Source organism: Diachasmimorpha longicaudata, chromosome 4, assembly GCF_034640455.1.
Source record: "Diachasmimorpha longicaudata isolate KC_UGA_2023 chromosome 4, iyDiaLong2, whole genome shotgun sequence".
In the NCBI taxonomy this organism is placed as follows: Eukaryota; Metazoa; Arthropoda; class Insecta; order Hymenoptera; family Braconidae; genus Diachasmimorpha; species Diachasmimorpha longicaudata.
This window is the reverse complement of record NC_087228.1, coordinates 40845-60711: the sequence shown is the minus strand read 5'-3', so window position 1 is coordinate 60711 and position 19867 is coordinate 40845. Positions and strand designations below refer to the sequence as shown.

At 36.8% G+C, this 19867-nt stretch overlaps 4 protein-coding genes and 1 long non-coding RNA gene across 7 annotated transcripts; 3 read left to right on the top strand and 2 right to left on the bottom strand.

The window, feature by feature from the left end:
• The first annotated feature begins 2573 nt into the window (after positions 1-2573).
• LOC135161716 (serine-rich adhesin for platelets-like) lies at positions 2574-10250 on the top strand. 2 transcript variants are annotated; one of them, XM_064119563.1, is made up of 2 exons: positions 2574-7055; positions 7145-7303. In XM_064119563.1, the coding sequence occupies exons 1-2, from the start codon at positions 4584-4586 to the stop codon at positions 7157-7159; spliced, it is 2487 nt and encodes an 828-aa protein (XP_063975633.1). In that variant the 5' UTR covers positions 2574-4583; the 3' UTR covers positions 7160-7303. The 2 variants fall into 2 exon arrangements, with proteins under 2 accessions (XP_063975633.1, XP_063975632.1); XM_064119562.1 differs by having other exon boundaries at positions 2580-10250.
• Positions 10251-10796: 546 nt separating this feature from the next.
• On the bottom strand, positions 10797-11999 carry LOC135161720 (autophagy protein 5). The gene is made up of 3 exons (XM_064119568.1): positions 11696-11999; positions 11401-11603; positions 10797-11275 (listed from the first exon to the last, which is right to left on the bottom strand). The coding sequence occupies exons 1-3, from the start codon at positions 11867-11869 to the stop codon at positions 10837-10839; spliced, it is 816 nt and encodes a 271-aa protein (XP_063975638.1). The 5' UTR covers positions 11870-11999; the 3' UTR covers positions 10797-10836.
• A 1040-nt stretch (positions 12000-13039) lies between these two features.
• On the top strand, positions 13040-14514 carry LOC135161721 (RNA-binding protein 7). The gene is made up of 2 exons (XM_064119570.1): positions 13040-13297; positions 13688-14514. Exons 1-2 carry the CDS (start codon positions 13214-13216, stop codon positions 14243-14245), a joined length of 642 nt encoding a protein of 213 aa, XP_063975640.1. The 5' UTR covers positions 13040-13213; the 3' UTR covers positions 14246-14514.
• A 144-nt stretch (positions 14515-14658) lies between these two features.
• Positions 14659-18775, top strand: LOC135161719 (nuclear inhibitor of protein phosphatase 1). Of its 2 annotated transcripts, none has more exons than XM_064119567.1 (6): positions 14659-15444; positions 15628-15688; positions 15853-16006; positions 16083-16303; positions 16708-16911; positions 17516-18775. In XM_064119567.1, the coding sequence occupies exons 1-6, from the start codon at positions 15416-15418 to the stop codon at positions 17876-17878; spliced, it is 1032 nt and encodes a 343-aa protein (XP_063975637.1). In that variant the 5' UTR covers positions 14659-15415; the 3' UTR covers positions 17879-18775. The 2 variants fall into 2 exon arrangements, with proteins under 2 accessions (XP_063975637.1, XP_063975636.1); XM_064119566.1 differs by having other exon boundaries at positions 14659-15468.
• Positions 17091-18905, bottom strand: LOC135161724 (uncharacterized). The gene is made up of 3 exons (XR_010298855.1): positions 18768-18905; positions 18505-18610; positions 17091-17843 (listed from the first exon to the last, which is right to left on the bottom strand). It is a non-coding gene; the product is annotated as an uncharacterized LOC135161724 (long non-coding RNA).
• Between the last annotated feature and the right edge of the window lie 962 nt (positions 18906-19867).

Genomic DNA, 19867 nt, shown 5'->3' with positions numbered 1-19867 from the left:
ACTTTATGATATTGTAAAGAATAGAATAAATAAACATTGTTTCCATAGGAAAATCAGAGATTTTCATATTTTTGGGGTTAATTAGCGAACCATGGACTCCAGATAATTATTTGTTTTTCAATAAGCCTGTATGAATAGCCAATCAAGAACGTTCAATAGACATAATTTGAACAACAGTTCTAATACGCCTACAAGTGAATGACTATAAACAGTTACCCTTATTCGTTATACCAGTGGGGTCCATCACTCCCAGTGCAGAAAAGGTGGATCTATTTCAATGAATAGGTGGATGTATTTTTTTCTATTCTTGGAAATTGTTGGTCGTCTGAACTTTGAAATGTTTCGACTGGTAACTTGCTCGTACAAGTTACATGAAATATAATATAAAATATATGCATGTGCTCAAGTTAGCGCGTTATTCGTAGGCCACCGCCTTGCAAACGCCCACATGAACGCGCGACATGGGTATTTTTGATTGGGTGTTCATACTCATGTGGGTCGAAGCTCGCGGTGGGTAGATAAGTTATAAATTTTACATATGCACAGAACAAATATTGGGCTCATTATATTGTTCTATTTGACGAAGTAATAAACCAGCATCAATCAAAGCAACTATTGACTGCAATTTGAATGGGGAAAAATAAATCATCGAATATTTATCCTGAGCTTTCCTACACCCAACTAACTCGTTTGAATTATCATAAAAATTAATTCATAATAAGCAATATTCTCCTTTTTTTGCTTATCAGAAACGTATCAGGAAATGCCCGATAATTTTGAAGGTCTTGGGAGTATTATATCTGACAATTTTCAAAAATTAATTGTGAAATAAAAATTGACCTAACGTCAAGATATTCCGAGATAGTATAGAAAACAGCAATGCATTTTCCTTCATCTTTCATTGTACGAAAAAGAATAAGAGTATAAATCGAACCATTGGCTTCTGCAACTTTATACTCATGTAGAAAATGTAAAGTGGTGGCAATATAAACCGCAAGTGCACCAAACAGGAGGATCCGGTAGCGTTTTGTTGAGTTAAAGTGCTTGATAGATGAAAACTAAGCAGAGAAGAGCTGAGAGAAAAAAACAAAGTACATAATCGCATATACGGCGAAATCAACGGTTACGTAGACCATTTGGGCGCCGCGGGGTCTGGTGTGTAGCAGACCAAAGAGGCACGTCTCTGGTTACAAGACCATTTGGGGCGCCAAGCAACATAAAAAGAGAGGGAAGCAAAAAGGGAATTGGAAAAGGAAAAAAAATAATGGGAGGACAAGGATTCTCAACCGGACAAGAGCCTACTAGGTTGTAGACCAATGTGAAAAGAGAGAGAGAGGGGACAGAAGAAAAAGTGAGGAGCAGTAAAAGGGAGAAATAACCGCAAGGAAAGCACCTAGGAGCACCTACCTACCCGTAGGTGGCGATCGCCGTAGAGTCCTATACGGGCTACATTCCAGTAGACGTGAAGTTTTCAAATATTGCTACCCAGATGGATGTAGGTCCTCGGCTGATACCTTTGCTACCTCCAACACAATATATCTATATACATATATATGCCATAGATGCCCCCCCCCCTCCGTTTTTTCCGGCAAACTGTTGACCGATTCTTTTGTGGTCGTCTGTGTGCGTGTGTGAGTGTGTGTGTGTTTATCTACTCAAATCCCCGCTGCGGCCACACTCATGGATTGTTGCTGGTGCCTCAGGGTCTAACTACCTCATTCATTGTCTCTCTCAGTTTCTGTATGGTTCTTTCGTCTCTTCGTTTCACAGTCCAAAGCCTTCGCCCTTCTCTACAGACGATTCTCGACCTCTCTCCCCCCCCCCCTTCCTCCTTCACCACTCCCTCGTCTCTTACCATCCACCACTTGTAGTCCCGTCCCCTTCTCCTTGCCGTTCTCCCCTCGAGCTCTCCTACAACTTGGGCCATCGAGCCGACCAAACTGGCGACACCCTGTCTGGTGAAACCGGCCGACAGACAAAGGAGGGGAACTCGTAGCTCTGCATTTTGCTGCGTTGCCACATTGGCCGTTTCCAATGCTATCTGTATCTCCTTCTCACTTGTGCGCTAGAATAAGTGACTACCCACGAACTTGTATTTGTGAGCGCCACTAACTCCGCTCCAAGGACAAATTCAAGCGTGCCAGCCATCGTGGCGACGAATACTTGGGGCGCAACCGACCTACGCGACTCTATAATATAACAACTAATCACATATGCACGCTTCTGCATACATTCTTGGGATATAATTAACAGCTTTATACAATTGTTGTAGCTATTTCCAACATTTTTGTTCATTTCTTTTCACCTCACACTACAATAGTGGAGTTTTTTTGCAAAATTCCAAGTTCTCTTATTTTTTTAGTGAATATATTCTTAGAATTCATTTATAGGACTGCAGTAACAAGTTATGTATGTATATACTTTATGCGTTGACTAGAGCGCGTGTATAATAATGTCCAACACGAGACTCTCTATCGGGTCAGACTTGTGGAATGCCATTCCCCCGAGTCACTTCTGAGAAGAGACGGCGGATGACGAGGTGTGGGGGGGGGGGGAAAGCAAGGGGGTAGAGAGAGGCGGGAAAGCATATATGTATAATGAAAGACTTGGTGTGATGGAAAGCGCCACCCTTTCCACTTTTCTTGATGTATGATGCCTGATAATATCATAGGATTCCATTACGATGGGTCTTGATAAACGTCAGTTGCACGGTAATATTAATGTAGTTAAGGTTGGAAGGTTTAAGACAGCAGGTGCTAAAGCCCTTGGGGACCCAGTACGATTTAGGGAGAAGGGTATTATCATCTGTGGTCCAATTTTATAATTGATGAGCATTTTCTTCATAAACTCCAATTATTTTCTTATTCTTCATCATAAAGCAATTCTCAATGCTACTGAATCATCGTCTGATGGGCCACTGGATTATATTATTTAGTATCACTTTAATTGCCCTTATTAAAAACACCAATCTCCTAACGCTGATATTCACCTACATGAATAGAAACAGTTGGCAACCATGCGTGTAGTTTCATATTAACAGTGGGGTTACGTCACGAAAAACACCTAATCTTGCACATGTATGCGAAATAAGCTGGGGACATATTACATTTTACGATCTATAGATAAGTAGAAATTTCATTATCAATAGTAAGTTAAAAATTTCAAGAATACAGACCTATAATAAAATGATGGATACAAATACAGAAAAATGTAGAAATGTCTTCACCTTTAAGTCACCTGAAAAATCCCACCATTTAGTCAGTCAGGTAGAGGCAAATATATTCGTAGAAATGGCAAATTTCATGGAAACTAATTATGGTGATGTATAGTCGTGATAAAATACAATATCACTGGCATGATTGCTACGTTTCAACGTGAAATTCGATTCATATATTTTTCTGTCATGTAGTTCTTTGCAAGATTATGTAGGATAAATCCGTTTCATATTGAGTGGTAAATCGAATCGATCGATTAGAGACGGATACATAAAAATGTCGAGTGAAAAACTATAGAGTAAAAAAAAGGGCAATATGGATCATCAGTGAATTCATCTCTCCATAGTGAAGATAAAAATGATGGATGATTGTTGGCTGGGAATCCCAGGGAACGACAGCGACAGGCCGAATAGATGATTGTGGCAGACAATATGGCACCAGGCTTCGTCACGCCAGCGTGACGTTTCCCGCGTGCGTCATTAGCGGAAGTAAGGCTACAAGATGGCGGCTCTTTCATTCGACAAGGCAACAGGGGAGCTGTGCGCAATGGAGAGGGGCTTGATGTCATGCATACTCGTTGTGTATATTGTATACATATAGGTACAAAACCAATAAACGTGAAATTTGAAAGATACGAAAGGAGACTTGCACAAGTTTACTGAGTGGAAGAAAAGCAGAGGAACAACTACTACGGATAATTCATGTACGTATGTATGCGCGGTGATATTCGAAATCTGTGCGCTGATACTGCCTGCCATAATATGCATCTAAGGGGAGAAAAAATTCTCAACAACATTTACTCACACTAATGTCAGTAACATGGTTTCGGCGAGTGTTGAAACGTCAGGGGAGTAGACTCAGTGGCGGATAGAGCACAGTGGAGGGAGTTTCGAGACGAATGGGAAAAGAGGAGAGGCAACGTCGCCGTTTATACCAGATAGGAGGCGCGGGGAGAGGAGTGTAAGCCAGAGACCGCCGTTTTAGTGGGAAGCAGTGTGTAACACTCTTGGGTATAGTGGTGGGAATGAGTGGGGATGAAAATTAGTTACGGCATCTACCCAGACCTAAAAGGAACTCTGTACGCCGTGTGGCCAGGCTACTCCGTGCAATGTTACGCGTTAAGGTATCCTCGTGCGTCGTGCTCGTTGCCATTGTCGTTGATGACAATATTCAAAGTTCTTTTTCATACGTCACGTGACCACAGAGCCACTGTACATTACATTATTCCATATGTATTACAAATTGTTGTTTCATTTGGCCAACGGTTATTGCCAAAGAGAAATAGAAAAGTTGTGCTAGAATAGACACTGTGAAAAATTTGTGAAATTATTTCTTCATTCAACAGTAACATTTTGCGTTGATCAAGTCATGGCACACGGTGTTAGTGAGGTAGTGAGTGAGAGTAATAGTTCAATAAAGAGAGTGAATAACACAACGATGCGAAATCACAATAATCCACCGAGAAAGATCGTTGGTGTGATGGGTAGTAGACGTATATTTGCAGCGGCTTTCAAGCTCAAAGTTTTGGACTCCTATCGTAGTGACATTGAATGCCGTGGTAATCAACGTGCAACAGCACGCAAATACGGAATACACCGGAGACAAATACAGAAATGGTTGCAGTGTGAAAAAAATTTGAGGAGCAATTGTACTGACAATGCTAATGGAAATGGAGTGATTGTTAGTAAAAATTTTCAATCCACTTCGACTGTCGACACCAGCGGTATAAATATAATTAAAACATCAGTATCGAAAAGTGATGAAGCAATGGTGATGACAACATCGTCAGGAACAACTTCGGCGGCGGTGGCCCCGGTGATGGAGGCATCGGGAGCGGCCTTGAACCTCAGTCTCGCCAGACTGCACGGCGATGAGTTGACTGCTCGGCAAGGGCCTCCAGCTCATTCTTCATCGCATCATGGCTCGAGCACCATATCGATGCAATATACAGCACATACACAGCAAACCCTGCCAAACGCCCTGCCCATGAATACTTTAATGATGCAAACTTACACTGACTATCCTAGTGATGATGTGCACATATTATCGCGAAATCATCGCTCAGAGGACAATCCTATTCACAGCTATAAAATTGCTTCTCCCGATTCTCCAACAGAGCGTAAATACAATATCGTAAATCATCCAGGACATGAGCAATCGATATCTGATTATCATGGCGGAAGTGATGCATCGTTGTATCTCCAACAAGAGCAGCCATCCTATCTCACCAGCCTCAGTTCATGCACATACTACTGCACTGTCAACAGAGATCAGCGAATTCTCAAGAGTAATGGCTATCAGTTTTGCAGACATACATCACCACCACCACTGGCCACCTCTCTATCCCTCTCACCGCAGCTGTCTCTCTCTCATTACAAAGATGTGGACTCGCCCGAAAACGAGTCTCTTGCATCGGCAATAAAGATGGAACGCGCTAGTCCAGACTCTCTGGCGACGCCAGTATTGTGTGACGAAGTATCCAGCTCTCCTGGTACTGGTTGTTCTTCTACTACTACTACTACTACTACTACTACTACTACTACTATTACTACTACTACTATTACCACTACTACTACTACTTCTGCGACCATCAGTAAGCATATGTACCCACCAACTAGTAAAATTGTCACACACACCATTACACCCAGAGACATTCATTTTCAGGCCCTACGGCAAAATAATAGTCTAGAAACACATGAACATCTGTCCATAGATTTTAAAGAAAAAAAGGAATATCAGAGTAAATTAATATTTATGGAAAGAGGAGATGTACCTGACAATCTGTCAATTATGTGCGTGTCATCGAACGAGAATGAGGGAGAACAAAAAGAGAATCGTACAGCCAGTGACTATAGAGAGAAACTCAGCAGCAATACTACAGTTTCTGAGATAAAATACGATAGATTATTGGTGCCGTTGTCGCATAGTAATGAAGAGACACGTTCTGGTACTTCGAGTCCTGCCAGGAACTCGAATTACACAGATCCTCTAAGCCCAAAGGGCACAGCTAACATTTGTTGCCGATCTTTCAGCAGTTGTTCAGATGGTGAAATAGATCCAACTGATTATTCCCCAAGCAATCAAAATCGTAATGGGGATTCGTCTCGGCGACGGTCGTTCTCCCTTCGCTTTAAACTCGATGTTCTCGATGCTTTTCATGGTGACGCAGTGGTTGCTAGAAATCAACGAGCGACTGCTAGAAAATTTGGTATAAATAGAAGACAGGTTCAAAAATGGTTGGGACAGGAGATAGAATTGAGAGGTGAGATTGCTCTGCGTGGAGGAGATTTGCGACAACGTCTGGGCCCACTTCAGGAACTCTGCGAATCTGCAGTTGATCTTAGAACTGGTTTACACAGTCGTAATGACATTGAAATGAACTCTTCATCGCCTGTCTATTGCTGCGATATGCCATCACAAAAATTCAACTATTCTCCATCGATTGGAGTAGACTGTGAGGTGCCGCAGAGTACTTGCACAGCTCCGTGTTGTACAAAAAATGTCACATCTTCGTTAACATCATGCTACAGTGAATCAAAACGCTCCTGTTATCCAGGATATCAGACAAGTTATTACTGCTACTCTCCCAGGGGTGCTATTGAAACTAGTATTTCAAATGGCTTGGCAATTAATTCATCGCCATCAAAACGAACTGTTTGCACTTTAAGTTTTTGCTACGATGCCCCATCCTCTCAAAGTTCCTGCGCTGCGTCAACGGATATAGAGTGGGACAAAGAGGCATGTCAAGACCAACCGCTGCAGGAGGCGCCACTCTGTCTAGTGAAGGAAAAATACCTTAACACGCCATCTCCCCTACAGACTGAACGTGTTACGAGCACTGTACGTACACCGCCAGCACCTGCTCTTTTTACGCCATCATCTAAGAAAGATGAAATTTTATTTAAACCATATCTTGATAATCCTGTTAGAAAACCAACAGATGACAGATCGCACTATCAACATTATGATCTATCCCCTCTTAATAATAGCCAGAATCAGAATCTAACCGTCAACAACAATAATTGCACCGGCAGTTGCAATTTCAACGACGAGTCCAGTGGTCACGACTATGCTGTTGAGCTCAGTCTGCGTGTACCTGTCTCTTGGCGTGCGCCGTCACATATCACCGAGTTTCCTGAACCTATTCCTAGCGCTTTTGCAAGGTATTCTGCAACTCCACACTTCATCTAAATTTCGTACATGGTTTTTACTGTGTAATTTTTATGTCATCCACTAGATGAATCAACAAATATCCTCTCGAACAATACAAAAACCTGGAATAATCATTTTAATAGAACACACCAAGATTATTTTCTTACAAACTCATTCACTAAATGATGATAACATGTTTGTCGTTCTCCCGCGCAGTAATATTATTTTCCCCTTAAATAAACAAAATCTTCCATTTGTTTCTGATATTTTTTCTTCATTATTGCATTGGCATGACGTGACTTTTCTTTGGTTTCTGTGCTTTAACAGAAATGGCTCAATTTGAAACTATTTTTCTATTTGAATTTTCATTGTTCATTAAAACGATACCAATCAGGACACAAATTATTTATCGTCCTACAAACGTTGTGAATGTGCAAAATCCACATATATAGTCATATCCTATTTAACAATAATAACATTCAAAGGTGTTGCAATGTGTGTGCGTTGAAATTTTTCCAATTATACTTAAAGATAAAAGCAACAGCGGGGGACAATTAGACTGTTTTTATGAAAAGTTTAATGAATTCTCCACTTTTTTTTTCGTGGCAATTTCCATTTATGTTTACCAAATTATTTAATATTAATATGAAAATCTTGTAATTATATCAACACTGAAAAAGTTTCCATTTTTTTTTTAATTCAACGAAATTGCTGTCCACTGTCTCACATGCGAAGCTTAATCAACAATTTGGGGCATTTTGCTTCCAATTGAAAATCTAAAACATTCTATTGAATTAAATGTAGAAAAATCGATTGTCATGCATATGACAAGTTGTTAAAATTTTCAAGATTTTATACTTGGAATTTCAGGGCTAATTTTGTGGGTCTCGTAAAACCGATTGCGTTCCGCCGGTCGGTACGTCTTAGTGGAAATCGTTTTTAATATGGAAGTAGAAATTTTACTTGCTCAAAGAAGATTGCTTCCAGTGATAAAGAAAACATACACTACAAGTTTTTCTTTCTATGACATAAGACAAAATTTCATAAAGTAATGAAACTAATGTCAGGTAACATGAAGTTGATCATTAGTTTCCCTTGCATTGACTTTCGCAATAAACCATATAAATATTTTAATGTAAATATGCAGATAGTAGAGATATATTTCCGTAAGTTGGAAAAATAACGATATAAAAAAGAAACCAGAAAAATTGATCCATACATATAGTTAAATTTTTCTGTTTTTTTTTTTCCAAAGGCATAAATATATGTCAATTTCAATGATTCCTATACCTCTAAAATATCACAGAATTCAAGCTTCTGTAATGAAATGGAATGGATATACTTGAAATTGATGAAATTTGATACTTGTGATGATTATTGGAGCTATGAAAAACTAAAACAAAAAGAAAAAAAACTAGGTTTGAAAGCCTGAAGAAAACGTATGTGCCTTTTATGTAAAAGCACTCGCTTTTGAGTGTTAATGATCCTACTGAATTGTTGAGATAAGATATATAAGATTATTAATATTCTAGTTAACATGTACAACGTGCAACTAAGATGATGAAAAAATTATTATGGAATATGGTATTTACAGTAAGGGAACAAACACTACGGTTAAAAATGATTGAAACAGTCAAGACAAATCACACCACAAATTAATTCCATTTTATTAAAAACAACGAGGATTATTATTTGAAGCCATATTGAATTACAGAAATGCCATAATATAGTAAAAAAAAAAAATAAAAGCAATAAAATAAATCTTGTACATAACAAAAAAATAATACTGAGACCATAATAAAACGTCAACAGAGCATTAATTATGAATAGAAAAATGACCGGTGTTTCGTTACATGTCCACGACCTATAAGTCCATCAAGCACCACGGTGACAGGAAATAGTGGATATAGACACCATATTTTTTCCAGAGATATAAAGGATAGACGTGGTCAAGCTCGTGAATTGTCTCTACGACTGGATCTACATATATGTCAATTCTTTATTTATTTACATCAAGATGAAGCAGTCAAGAATAGAATTGAAAGAAAATTATTCATCTAAAGAATGTTGAATAAAAACATGTATGTGGACATTTTCATAACGTGTATATTGAAAAAATAGGCATAGAAACCATTATTCTAGTAAATTAATTTTTAAATTACTTATCAATGGAAATGACAAATAAATTTGTTATCAAGAATTATTCTTGAATGTCGTATATCGGTGCCTTTGAAACGGTGTAAAAGAAAATGATATGAGAACATCGGGAGTGGGGGTTATATATGTGAGAGTTAGTCTTCGGTTGAATCAGGGACCTGCAGGTATTTTAAAAAATATAATAAATGATAAATTTTGGTTGGTTGTCTTTATATAAAAAACGATTTCCCATGTATCTACCTTTACTATAAATAGAAACGTTTTTGTTTTTTTCAACGTTCATTCGATTTTAATAAGTCTTTCATTCTACCGAAGATATGAAAACTTCGCTGATCTCCTCCCCTCAATCAAATCTGATGGACTTTTGGATTTTTCCTTTTCCAAATCTGCTCAAATTGTGATAATCAAGCATTATGAAAACGCGTGACATATTTACTCAAAGCCCTCAAAATGACTATCAACTCATATCAATAGGAAATATACGCGTTTACAATAAAAAGTTCAATAACTGACCGTTTTTAATTAACATTAATTAAATGTGATTCATTAGGAAGGCAATTTTTATATGAAAAATAAAACTGTTCGTATGTCAATGATTTGAAATATAAAATTCTCTAAATGCCAGATAGGCATAAATTTTATTACAAAGAATAAAATAATATTGTACTACAGAGCTATAATTTTGAGATTGGAGAAAAATATATAAAAAACTATTTTAAACAGAAACGACATTGTGTCACTTATTGCTCATTAAAACTTCCTCTAATATGATAAAATTAAACTGAAGGTAAGTATATAATACTGAGTTGCAATGAGAACTTCTGAAGTGAATAAAACATTTGCTAGTAACCGTCCTGAATACATTTTATATTGATACTGAGAAAGGCTGAAGTGGTAGCGCCAATTGATGTAAGATAAGTACTGCGGCATGTCAGGTACATTTTTCTTGCTGCATATAAAAGGTAATGCTGTAGATTTAAAGTAAATCAATCTTGGGCATCAGGTACATTTTTATGGTGGGTAGAGGCCATTATATTCATAATACAGCAATAGAATATAACAATATAATTTGAGTTAAAGTATTATTTTTTTTTGCTTGCACATATATTTTTTCATCATTTTATATACATGTATTAAATATTTTCTCATTATACACACAACAATTTAATTTAGATACAGGAATCAACCTGTGTAAAATACCGTGGAATAGATTACAATTAAAAAAGCGTTTGTAACAATTTCTTTAAAAATGAATGAAAGAGAAAAGAAGGATACCATACATAGACTTATTTATTATTGTGAAGATTAATGCTTAAACAGAGGTAACACACAGATGGAGAAAATTATCCGGATAACTGAGATGTTCCGAGAGCCATTGGAGAGGTGTATCCAATGGTAGATTAATTCCATGAGTTACAAATTCAAGATTCTCTTGATTTGGAAATACTTCATTAAGTAAGTGTCTCAATGTTTTTCTTTGACCGTCTTCGTTGACTGGTTTTACCAATTTTTGCACGTATTTTTCTTCGCTAATGTAGCATCGGAAAGGAATATATTTGAAACTGTCGTCTGGACCATTAGGTTCCATTAAACGTCGATTTACTGCCCAGAATTGATCGAATTTATCATTCAGAAGACCAAGCCACAATTGATTATGATCTTTCTTTTGCATACTGGAAACTAAAGTCCCTCGGTGTTTCAATACATCAGATTCCTTGATGCACGAAAGGAAGTAAGACTCGACGACCTCTCTAAAGTTATAAAATTAACAAAAAAAACCTGTACTTTTATCATTTTTTATGGAAATAATTGCGGCAAAACTCCTCCTCAGTTTATTACAAGTCTTAACGCTCTGTAAATGAATAACTATACTTACTTATTGGAACAGTGCATGATAAAATTTTCAGGGAATTTATCAAAATGTACGATTATATTCCAGGGTAACTGCACATCGTTAGAATAAGTGTCAAGTAAAACTCCAATTGGAAAATGCCATTTTAACGGTATACCATTGAATTCTAACCACATCTCGTTCTCCTGTTTGTCCTGTTGTATGTATCGCATAAAATGTTTTCTAACCTGCACAAATATTAAATGTCATTTCTTTAAAAGGACAATATGTCCCTTCTGTCAACCAATAAAATCAAATATTTTATTAAATTCGATTTTACCTTATCAGTGCAAAGTGGGAAGTAACTCAATCTAGGAACCATCAAATAGAATGGATCTGGCGCTCGCAATTCGCAGACTTCCTCGGAATCTAGTTGAAAACAAACAGGTACTTTACCTTCCCAGATTTCCCTCAAAACTTCTCGATCATTTGCCATTTTTTTTCTCTCATGCATATAGTAATTGTGTTTTTAGTTTACGTGTTCTCCCGAGAACATTGACAATTTCTGAAATTATTATGCTTATATTATAGAAAGAGTGTGTATTATATCGGGGAACAACCACTAATTGGACTTCGACATGAATGAAACTGCATTACCGGCGTGTTATGTCCTATCAGAGGTTACCAGGAGGATAGTGGCGCCTCTTGGCGGGGGGGCTCCGTTTGTACTTGTTCAATTGTACAAATGATGAACAGTAGAGAGAATTTTCAAACGTTGAGAGCCCCGGTGTGCAGGGATCCAACTGTCGAGACAAAAATGTGGCTGTACATGTAGACCCAGCGCCCATGTACAGTTTACCTTTTTGTCTCGACAGTTGGATCCCTGCACACCGGTGCTCTCAACGTTTGAAAATTCTCTCTACTGTTTATCATTTGTACAATTGAACAAGTACAAACGGAGGAGCCCCCCCGTAACGTCGTGGACGCAGTCAACTGTTGCTAGCCACCTCCATCCAGCTTCTAGAATTTGGGATGCATGTGTGACCCGCAAAAAATGACGTCCTTGGGTTTAATATAAAGCATACAGAGGGAGATCTGTTGGAATTAGACATGGACCTGTCTCAAGAAATTTACGTCTGAATTTATTTGTTTAGGGCGACGCGGGAAAATCAACAGGCGTTCAATATTTGTATTAACTCGCTTTGTACGTTCGTTTTTTCAACTGTTTATCCTATTTCTCTTATGAATAAGCACTCTGTAATTGAATCTTAGAAGGGACGTCATTGTGCACCAGAGCACATGTGTTCAGCTACGCAGTATCAATAAAAATAAAATAATTAAATCATTAATGGAATTAAACGGAACATATTGGAATTTAAAGTGACCGCCAGGTGAGCAACGTCACCTAGTAATGCCAAAAAATCCCTAAGGCTAGGGAGAAATACCCTAACCTGGCAATACTGCACCAATAGCGACGGCTGGGGGGTGGAGTCACTGGGTTCCCTAGATATTCTAAAGTCAGCATAAGTTTTAACATCGGGTATAACCCGAAGTCTCCCCTCCCTTCGCCATTCATGTTGGTAACGCGGTAATATCCTGAAATTACGCATGCGCGAAGAAGGGAGGGGGAAGACTTCGGGTTATACCCGATGTTAAAACTTATGCTGACTTTAGTATACCAGCCTCTACGGTAGTCACTCCTCTCTGGCCATTGCTTCACATGCCTTGGAGCATTCGAGCTGTGCGTTTGGTTGTGGGATTTGCTCTAAACAGCCGCAGTTAATAAACATCATCGATATTGATTCATTAAATAGCCATAATTTAAGTCAGTGATTCAATTAATTCTTATTGCTTCACCATGGATGAGGATAGTCGGATTGTATTTTGTGGTAATCTAAGTAGTAGATGCAATGAGGACATACTTTATGAGCTGTTTCTACAGGTAAGTGTATAAACAAGCTTGTCTTACGGTAAGGGTAGTGAATTATTATGATTAATTAGATTCAAACCACGGATTTGTCAAAATCTAAATGGACTTTGAAACTTCCGTGATTCACGATTGGTAATTAAGAGTCAACAGCCTTTAGAGTTTCACGAAATAGTTGGGATGAACCTAACCAAAAAATATGCGGTATAATAACAGCAATTACTAAAGGTTTTTTGGTCTTGAAAACTACTAATTTTTGTGTTTTTTTAAATTTTTTCTTTCTACTGACAATAATTAAAATGTATCTGTAAACACATTGCATTCCAAAATGACTGAATATTCTTTTTACTTTATAGTTTCCATATACGTTGAAAATTAATATTAAATATTTATTACATTCGTCAGGCTGGGCCAGTGGAGAAAGTAAACATTCCCAAGGATCGTGATGGGAACCAAAAAAAATTTGGATTTGTTACATTCCGACATTCGGTATCAGTCCCCTACGCCTTGAATTTACTCGAGGGTACATCAATCTACAGTCGTCCATTGACAATTAGGGCGAGACAATCATCACCAGAACAGAACATCGGGATTATTCCTCGAAAAGTTAATAACTCCAATGCAAATGAAATGGCTGCATTTGATAATCAAGTATTGATGGGGTATCAGATGTCCCAAGTGGGATACAATATGATGTCCATGATTGTTCCACCCCGTTTAATGGCGTATCCCATTCAAAATCCAATCTTATCCAATGCGTATCCTCACGGAAAAGAGGACGGATTATTCAGCAGGAATCATTCTCATGCCCGTGATCGTGACAGCACCAGAGATAGAGATTACAGAAGGGATTATGATCGCCATGATAATAACCGCGAACGCAATCATCATGGGCGCGAGCATCACAGAAGTTCCAAGAGACATCGCTTAAATGACAGTCGAAGTGGTAGAAATTGTTGGTGAATATTGGCAAAATTTTATAATACTGCCTTTTTTTTAGTTTAATCATTATTCTTATTGATAATAAAAGAACGCCATGATTTTATGTTGGACTAATGCTTGTAAAACGAATTGAATCATGTCCATATACATGTTGATTTGCCTTTATGAAGGATTGTATAACTCCTCCTTTCATTTTTCACTTTTTTCCTTTCACACTGAAACATGATCAATCAAAAATGCATATAAATTTATTGTAAAAATTCAAATGATTAAAATTGTTTTGTAAAGAATTTGAATGATAGTTGTGTTGTGTGTAAAAGTAATTATAATTCCTTAAATTTTAGTGGTATTCCGCATATATAACAATTATTTAGGGAGTTTTATTGAGATATGTAGGCATTTAATTGATGATCAATCATATATTTCCATGCCGTTTAAATTCTCATAAAGCTCAACGTATTCGTCAGCTAATTTTTAAGGGAATTTCTCTACAATGGCATTTTTCTATGTTTGCTTTTTACCAAGTAAACTCCAGGTTACCAGTGGAGTTTTTGTTTACTATAAATAAGATTCACATAATGTAACATTCAGAGTTTATTTTTGGAGTGAAAAAAATTATTTGAGGTTTACTTCACGACTGAAATTTTGTTACTCCTTTCTTTGATCCTTACCGCGAGATTTTCACTTTTTGGTCCATTTATTGCTACATTTATCTTAAGGTATGATTTAGGGTCATACTTTAGCGACACTACGCGACACATGTGACACCCTAGCGGCAATGGCGGAAGCAGGAACTAGTCCGCCGACGAGAGAGCACAAGCACTTGAGATCTACAGTATATATACTCCCAGTTACAACGCCACAGCTTTAACGTGTATTCAGTCTTAATATAGTTTATATTGAAAGTTAATCAATTTTTGTATTGCCAAAGCATTGTTCGTATAATAAACCCGTATTCTGAGGACGCCCAATCTTCAACATTCAAACTTCTACATTAGTTTATCATCTGCTTATTAGGCAGGATAACAACCGAAAATGAAACAAATCAAATTATTATGAAAATACTGATTACTACATAGCCAACTTTTTATTATTTGTTTTAATTTTCTTACAAAAAATTTTTAAACCCGTCAAGTGACAGTGGCTGTGTAATAAGTGTTACGTAGGATCTAATGAGTGAATTTTCCAGCAATGGCCAATCACTATGAAGTACCAAGCTGGTTTGTAATTGTTTTTCAATTCTGGCAAGTAAGAACTAGGGTTATAAAATGTGGAGGACTTTCAATATATGATTTTTCCTGCATAATATGTTTTAAAGTTTTAATGAAATTGACATATTAGCGTAGCAATGCCGAATATTAGCCAATTGACAATTTTCTAACCGTCAGTAATCGTTTTTGCAGGGCTGGGAAGCCACCAGTAGGTCTACATCTCGATGTCTTGAAAGGTGACAAATTAATTCAGGTTTGTTCATGGTTTTTGGTACGCCTGGCATCACCCAGGCTCATATTTTTTCCTCTACATCTTATTTCTGAGTCCTTTCAATAAAAGTGGAGTAAGAATAAGAATCGATGACTCCTATTTCTTAAGTGTTTTTATTGTACGGAATTTTTTAATTTTGTCTTTAGAAATTGATGGTTGATGAGAAAAAGTGTTACCTCTTTGGTCGCAATCAACAGTTGAATGACTTCTGCATCGATCATGCGTCGTGCTCTCGAGTTCATGCAGCTCTGGTATACCACAAACAGCTCAATCGAGCATTCCTCGTTGATTTAGGGAGCAGTGAGTGTTAATTTTTATGAAAAATTTGAAGCATTTTAGAGCTTAAAAATATAAACGATTATATTTTTTTCATCAGCTCACGGGACTTATATTGGAAACATGAGACTCGAGGGGCAAAAACCCACTCAATTACCCATTGACAGTGCATTTCACTTTGGAGCCTCGACGAGGTACTATATTATTCGTGAAAGACCTCAGACAGGTGCCAGAGGAATTATGGAGGAATTGGAAAAATCCTCCGAAGATAATGAGACTGGCGGCCTCCTGGGATTACCAGAAACTGAGACAGAACTTGATGTAAGTTGTAAAAAGACAGAGGGAAAAATGGACTCATACAATTAATATTACCACTTTAATACTTCTGTATTAATTTTGTAAGCCGATTCTTCTAATTACTAATGTGTATACACAGAGGATGATAATTCTTCAGTAGAAGCGGTGTTTTATATTTTAAGTAAATTTAAAACACCATGCGTTTCTTAAATCCTTGGTGTTGTACGCTAAATATTATCCATTATTGGTTTCTCGCTGCATTGCTATTCGAGATCTGGATTATTAGGTCGGATGTGCAATTATAATAATGTTTAGTATCAAAGTAGAATCAACTTCAGGTCGGACAGATAGAACTCGTACAACTGTACGTGTAAGATGTACTCATCCATACGATTTTAGAAATTACAAATATTTTTTCCTTTTTCCAGAATCTAACTGAGTTCAATACAGCTCATAATCGTCGAATATCAATGCTGGGAATAACTGATGATGATCCACACAAATCCAATCGAAAACGAAAAAAGAAAGGAATAACTTTTAATGAGGACGAGGAGGTCATTAACCCAGAAGATGTTGATCCTTCAGTTGGAAGATTCAGAAATTTAGTACAGACGACTATTGTCCCGAGCAAGGTGATTATCCTTTTGCTTTCGAATACAATCAATCAGTCCAGTTTATTCTTTTACTTTCACATCTTCTTGTTGAAAAAACCCAAAGTTTCAAGTACATAGTGTATGTGAAATAAAAATTTTGTTTGTTTACTTCGACTCCTAGCCATCCCTCTGTTTCTCCTCTTCATTTTTACAGTCTATCCAGTTATACTTGGTATATTTATTATCACGTTTTTATTTTATTTGTACATTTGTTTAGACCTACGCCTGCCTTCTATCTGAGGAATGGCAAGAAAACGTTTCAAAAATACAAAATGCCATTGAATTAAAGTCACTGCTGAAGCCATTCTATATAAATTTAGAATGGCGATCCTATAATTTTTCACAATTTGCCCTTCATTGGCAAACCCATTTTTACAAACATTTTGAAAACTCGTTGCCTATTATTATTAGTTTCTTATTTTGCCACATTAGTCTTGATGTCATAGTATTAATCCTTGAACAAACTCAATGGGGATTAACTGTTAAATTGAGTATTGAATCATCTCAGTAGTTGTTCTGTAGCATGAATAAAAATGTAGCACCCTTAATTTTTATCCATTTTTTAATCTCTCTGTCATTACAGCGCATGAGACTAGAAGGAGGATTGATATCTTTTCACGAAGAGCCACATCATCGTCTCAAGCCCCTCCAACCAACTTCTCCTGTCTCCCAACTCTACCACGACATTCCACCAGAGCAATATAGCCCCTCAACTCCCAGTAATTTTTTCTCAACAGCTTTGACCTCGTTGACATCTCGATTGGGTATTGCACTTCCTAATCCAGCTCCAGAAGTCGAAATGGCTCCAAGTCAGGTGCAGACTGATGTCCCATCTATTCAGGAAGTTAGTATGTCGAATGAACCCTATTCCCTCGAGCCCAAGAAGAAAAAATATGCCAAAGAAGCGTGGCCTGGAAAAAAACCATTACCTACTTTATTGGTATAGAAGAGAATTTATCATGAAATAAATAAAAATGTAAGAATCTTTTTCTTCTTATACGTAAGAATTTCTGTGATGATTTTACTTGTGGTGAAGGAGTGGTGAAAAAATATTAACAAACCTTGCAATTTTATTTTAAATTTGCATCTATGTGAACAGTGATTCAACGAGCGAACTAATTTGTGGATATTCTCGTTATATCAGGAAAATGTACTCAGTTAAAAAACCTAAGAATAAGAGTAGATTACAAAAAAGGTTGATATTGTGTTCGTTTCTACGAACACTTGATAATGCTGTTAATTATCCCCAAATGCCCCAGGAATTGAAATAAATAATGACAAATTACGTATTAAGGTAGAAGGTAGTAAAAATATAACCAAATCTGTGGAATAAAAAAATACCATCACAAATTGTGAGTGGTGTAAAAAAAAAGTCGTTTTTAATTTATTTTTATGAAAATTATAAAAGTTGCTACTTTACGTTCAAAAAGCTGTACATACATAGAATTTTCTAAACACATATAGAAAAAAAAACTGGAAGTATTATAATATATTGAGTGAATCTGATGAATCTAAGGGAAACAATACAACCCTATTGACTTTATCATGCCATTTTTAAATGGATGTAATTACCGAAGAGTCATCTGTATCGAAACTAAGTGTTTTTATCTGGCTTTGTATATTTCAATGGTCTAACCAACGTGGTGATAAGCCCAATAAAATTGATATAAAAAGTTATCTGGAAAGTAGAAAATTCTTCATAAAACTCTTCCTGATAAATTATTTTTAGATAAACAAGCGTGGGACAGGCATACACCGCCCACTAAGTATCAGAATATGTTCCAATAAATATAATTAAAATCCTAGTGTTCGACTGGTATTAGAGAAAACCGTACTCGTGAGAGAATATTTTACATCGATAATAAGTAGATTCAGCACTTGAAATTGCTTTGCTCTGTTCAAATACACTTTTTATATTGAAAACTACAAATTCGTTGAAGATGTCTGTCTTCAAAGCTTAAGTTGCACTCCTTTTCATTATTAATTAATTTGGATGCCAATTGTCTAGTGAATATAAAGCGCTAAATTTCACATTGCCTAGTTGTGAAAATAATGGTAAAGCAGTTGAATGATTATTTAAAAGATGTAGGTGTCGCGAAACTTGAACATTTGAAATGTTGAGTACATTTTTCGAGTAATCATAAGGACAGAAGGAAATAAATCGTTGAAATCAACAAATGAACAAAATATTGTACTTTTCTACACTACAACCAAGTTCCGAAAAAAACATAATTAGGTGTAGGTCCTTTTATTCCACTAATTATATCTGAAAAATTGAAATTTCTAGCATTGATGGGTTAATTTTTTTGTTTGATTATTATTTCATTATCCGTTGGAGAGATTTTTCTTCAGTGTTGTTACGTCGTTGGCCGTTCGTAACTAGGTGGCGTTGCCCCCCCTGGCGGTCAATTTAAATTTCAGTATGTCTCGTTTAATTTTATTAGTAATTTAATTATTTTATTTTTATTAATACTGCGTAGCTGAACACGTGTGCTCTGCTGGGCAATGACGAACTTTTTAAATTCAATAACAGAGTGCTTATTCATGAAGAATAGGATACATAATTGGAAATAAACAGTTGAAAATAACAAACGTACAAAGGGAGTTAATAGAAATATTGGACGCCCATAAATTCAAACGTAAATTTCTTGAGAAAGGTCCATCGCAAATCCTAACAGATCTCCTTTTGTATTCTTTGTATTAAAGCCATGAACGCCATTTTTTTGCGGGTCACACGTGCCTCTCAAATTCTAGAATGTGGATGGGGGTGGCTGGCAACAGTTGACTGTTTTTAATTAATAAAAAAATAAATATTGACTATCAAAGCGAATTGATCGAATATCAATGGTCTTCAATGGACTTTCAAAGGGCCCGAATGGAGAGACTGATCAATTTTTACCTATGTGGAATTAACTACCTGGGGCCCGGTGAGAGC

Bases quoted from the DNA above. Each gene is read 5' to 3' on its own strand.
- LOC135161720 (XM_064119568.1), bottom strand. From the start codon at position 11,869: ATGCATGAGAGAAAAAAAATGGCAAATGATCGAGAAGTTTTGAGGGAA. The intron at 11,604-11,695 runs GTAAAATCGAAT...ATATTTGTGCAG, and splicing joins TCCCACTTTGCACTGATAAG to GTTAGAAAACATTTTATGCG. The intron at 11,276-11,400 runs GTAAGTATAGTT...TTATAACTTTAG, and splicing joins ATCATGCACTGTTCCAATAA to AGAGGTCGTCGAGTCTTACT.
- LOC135161716 (XM_064119562.1), top strand. From the start codon at position 4,584: ATGGCACACGGTGTTAGTGAGGTAGTGAGTGAGAGTAATAGTTCAATA.
- LOC135161721 (XM_064119570.1), top strand. From the start codon at position 13,214: ATGGATGAGGATAGTCGGATTGTATTTTGTGGTAATCTAAGTAGTAGA. The intron at 13,298-13,687 runs GTAAGTGTATAA...TACATTCGTCAG, and splicing joins TTTATGAGCTGTTTCTACAG to GCTGGGCCAGTGGAGAAAGT.
- LOC135161719 (XM_064119566.1), top strand. From the start codon at position 15,416: ATGGCCAATCACTATGAAGTACCAAGCTGGTTTGTAATTGTTTTTCAA. The intron at 15,469-15,627 runs GCAAGTAAGAAC...TCGTTTTTGCAG, and splicing joins GTAATTGTTTTTCAATTCTG to GGCTGGGAAGCCACCAGTAG. The intron at 16,912-17,515 runs GTGATTATCCTT...CTGTCATTACAG, and splicing joins CGACTATTGTCCCGAGCAAG to CGCATGAGACTAGAAGGAGG.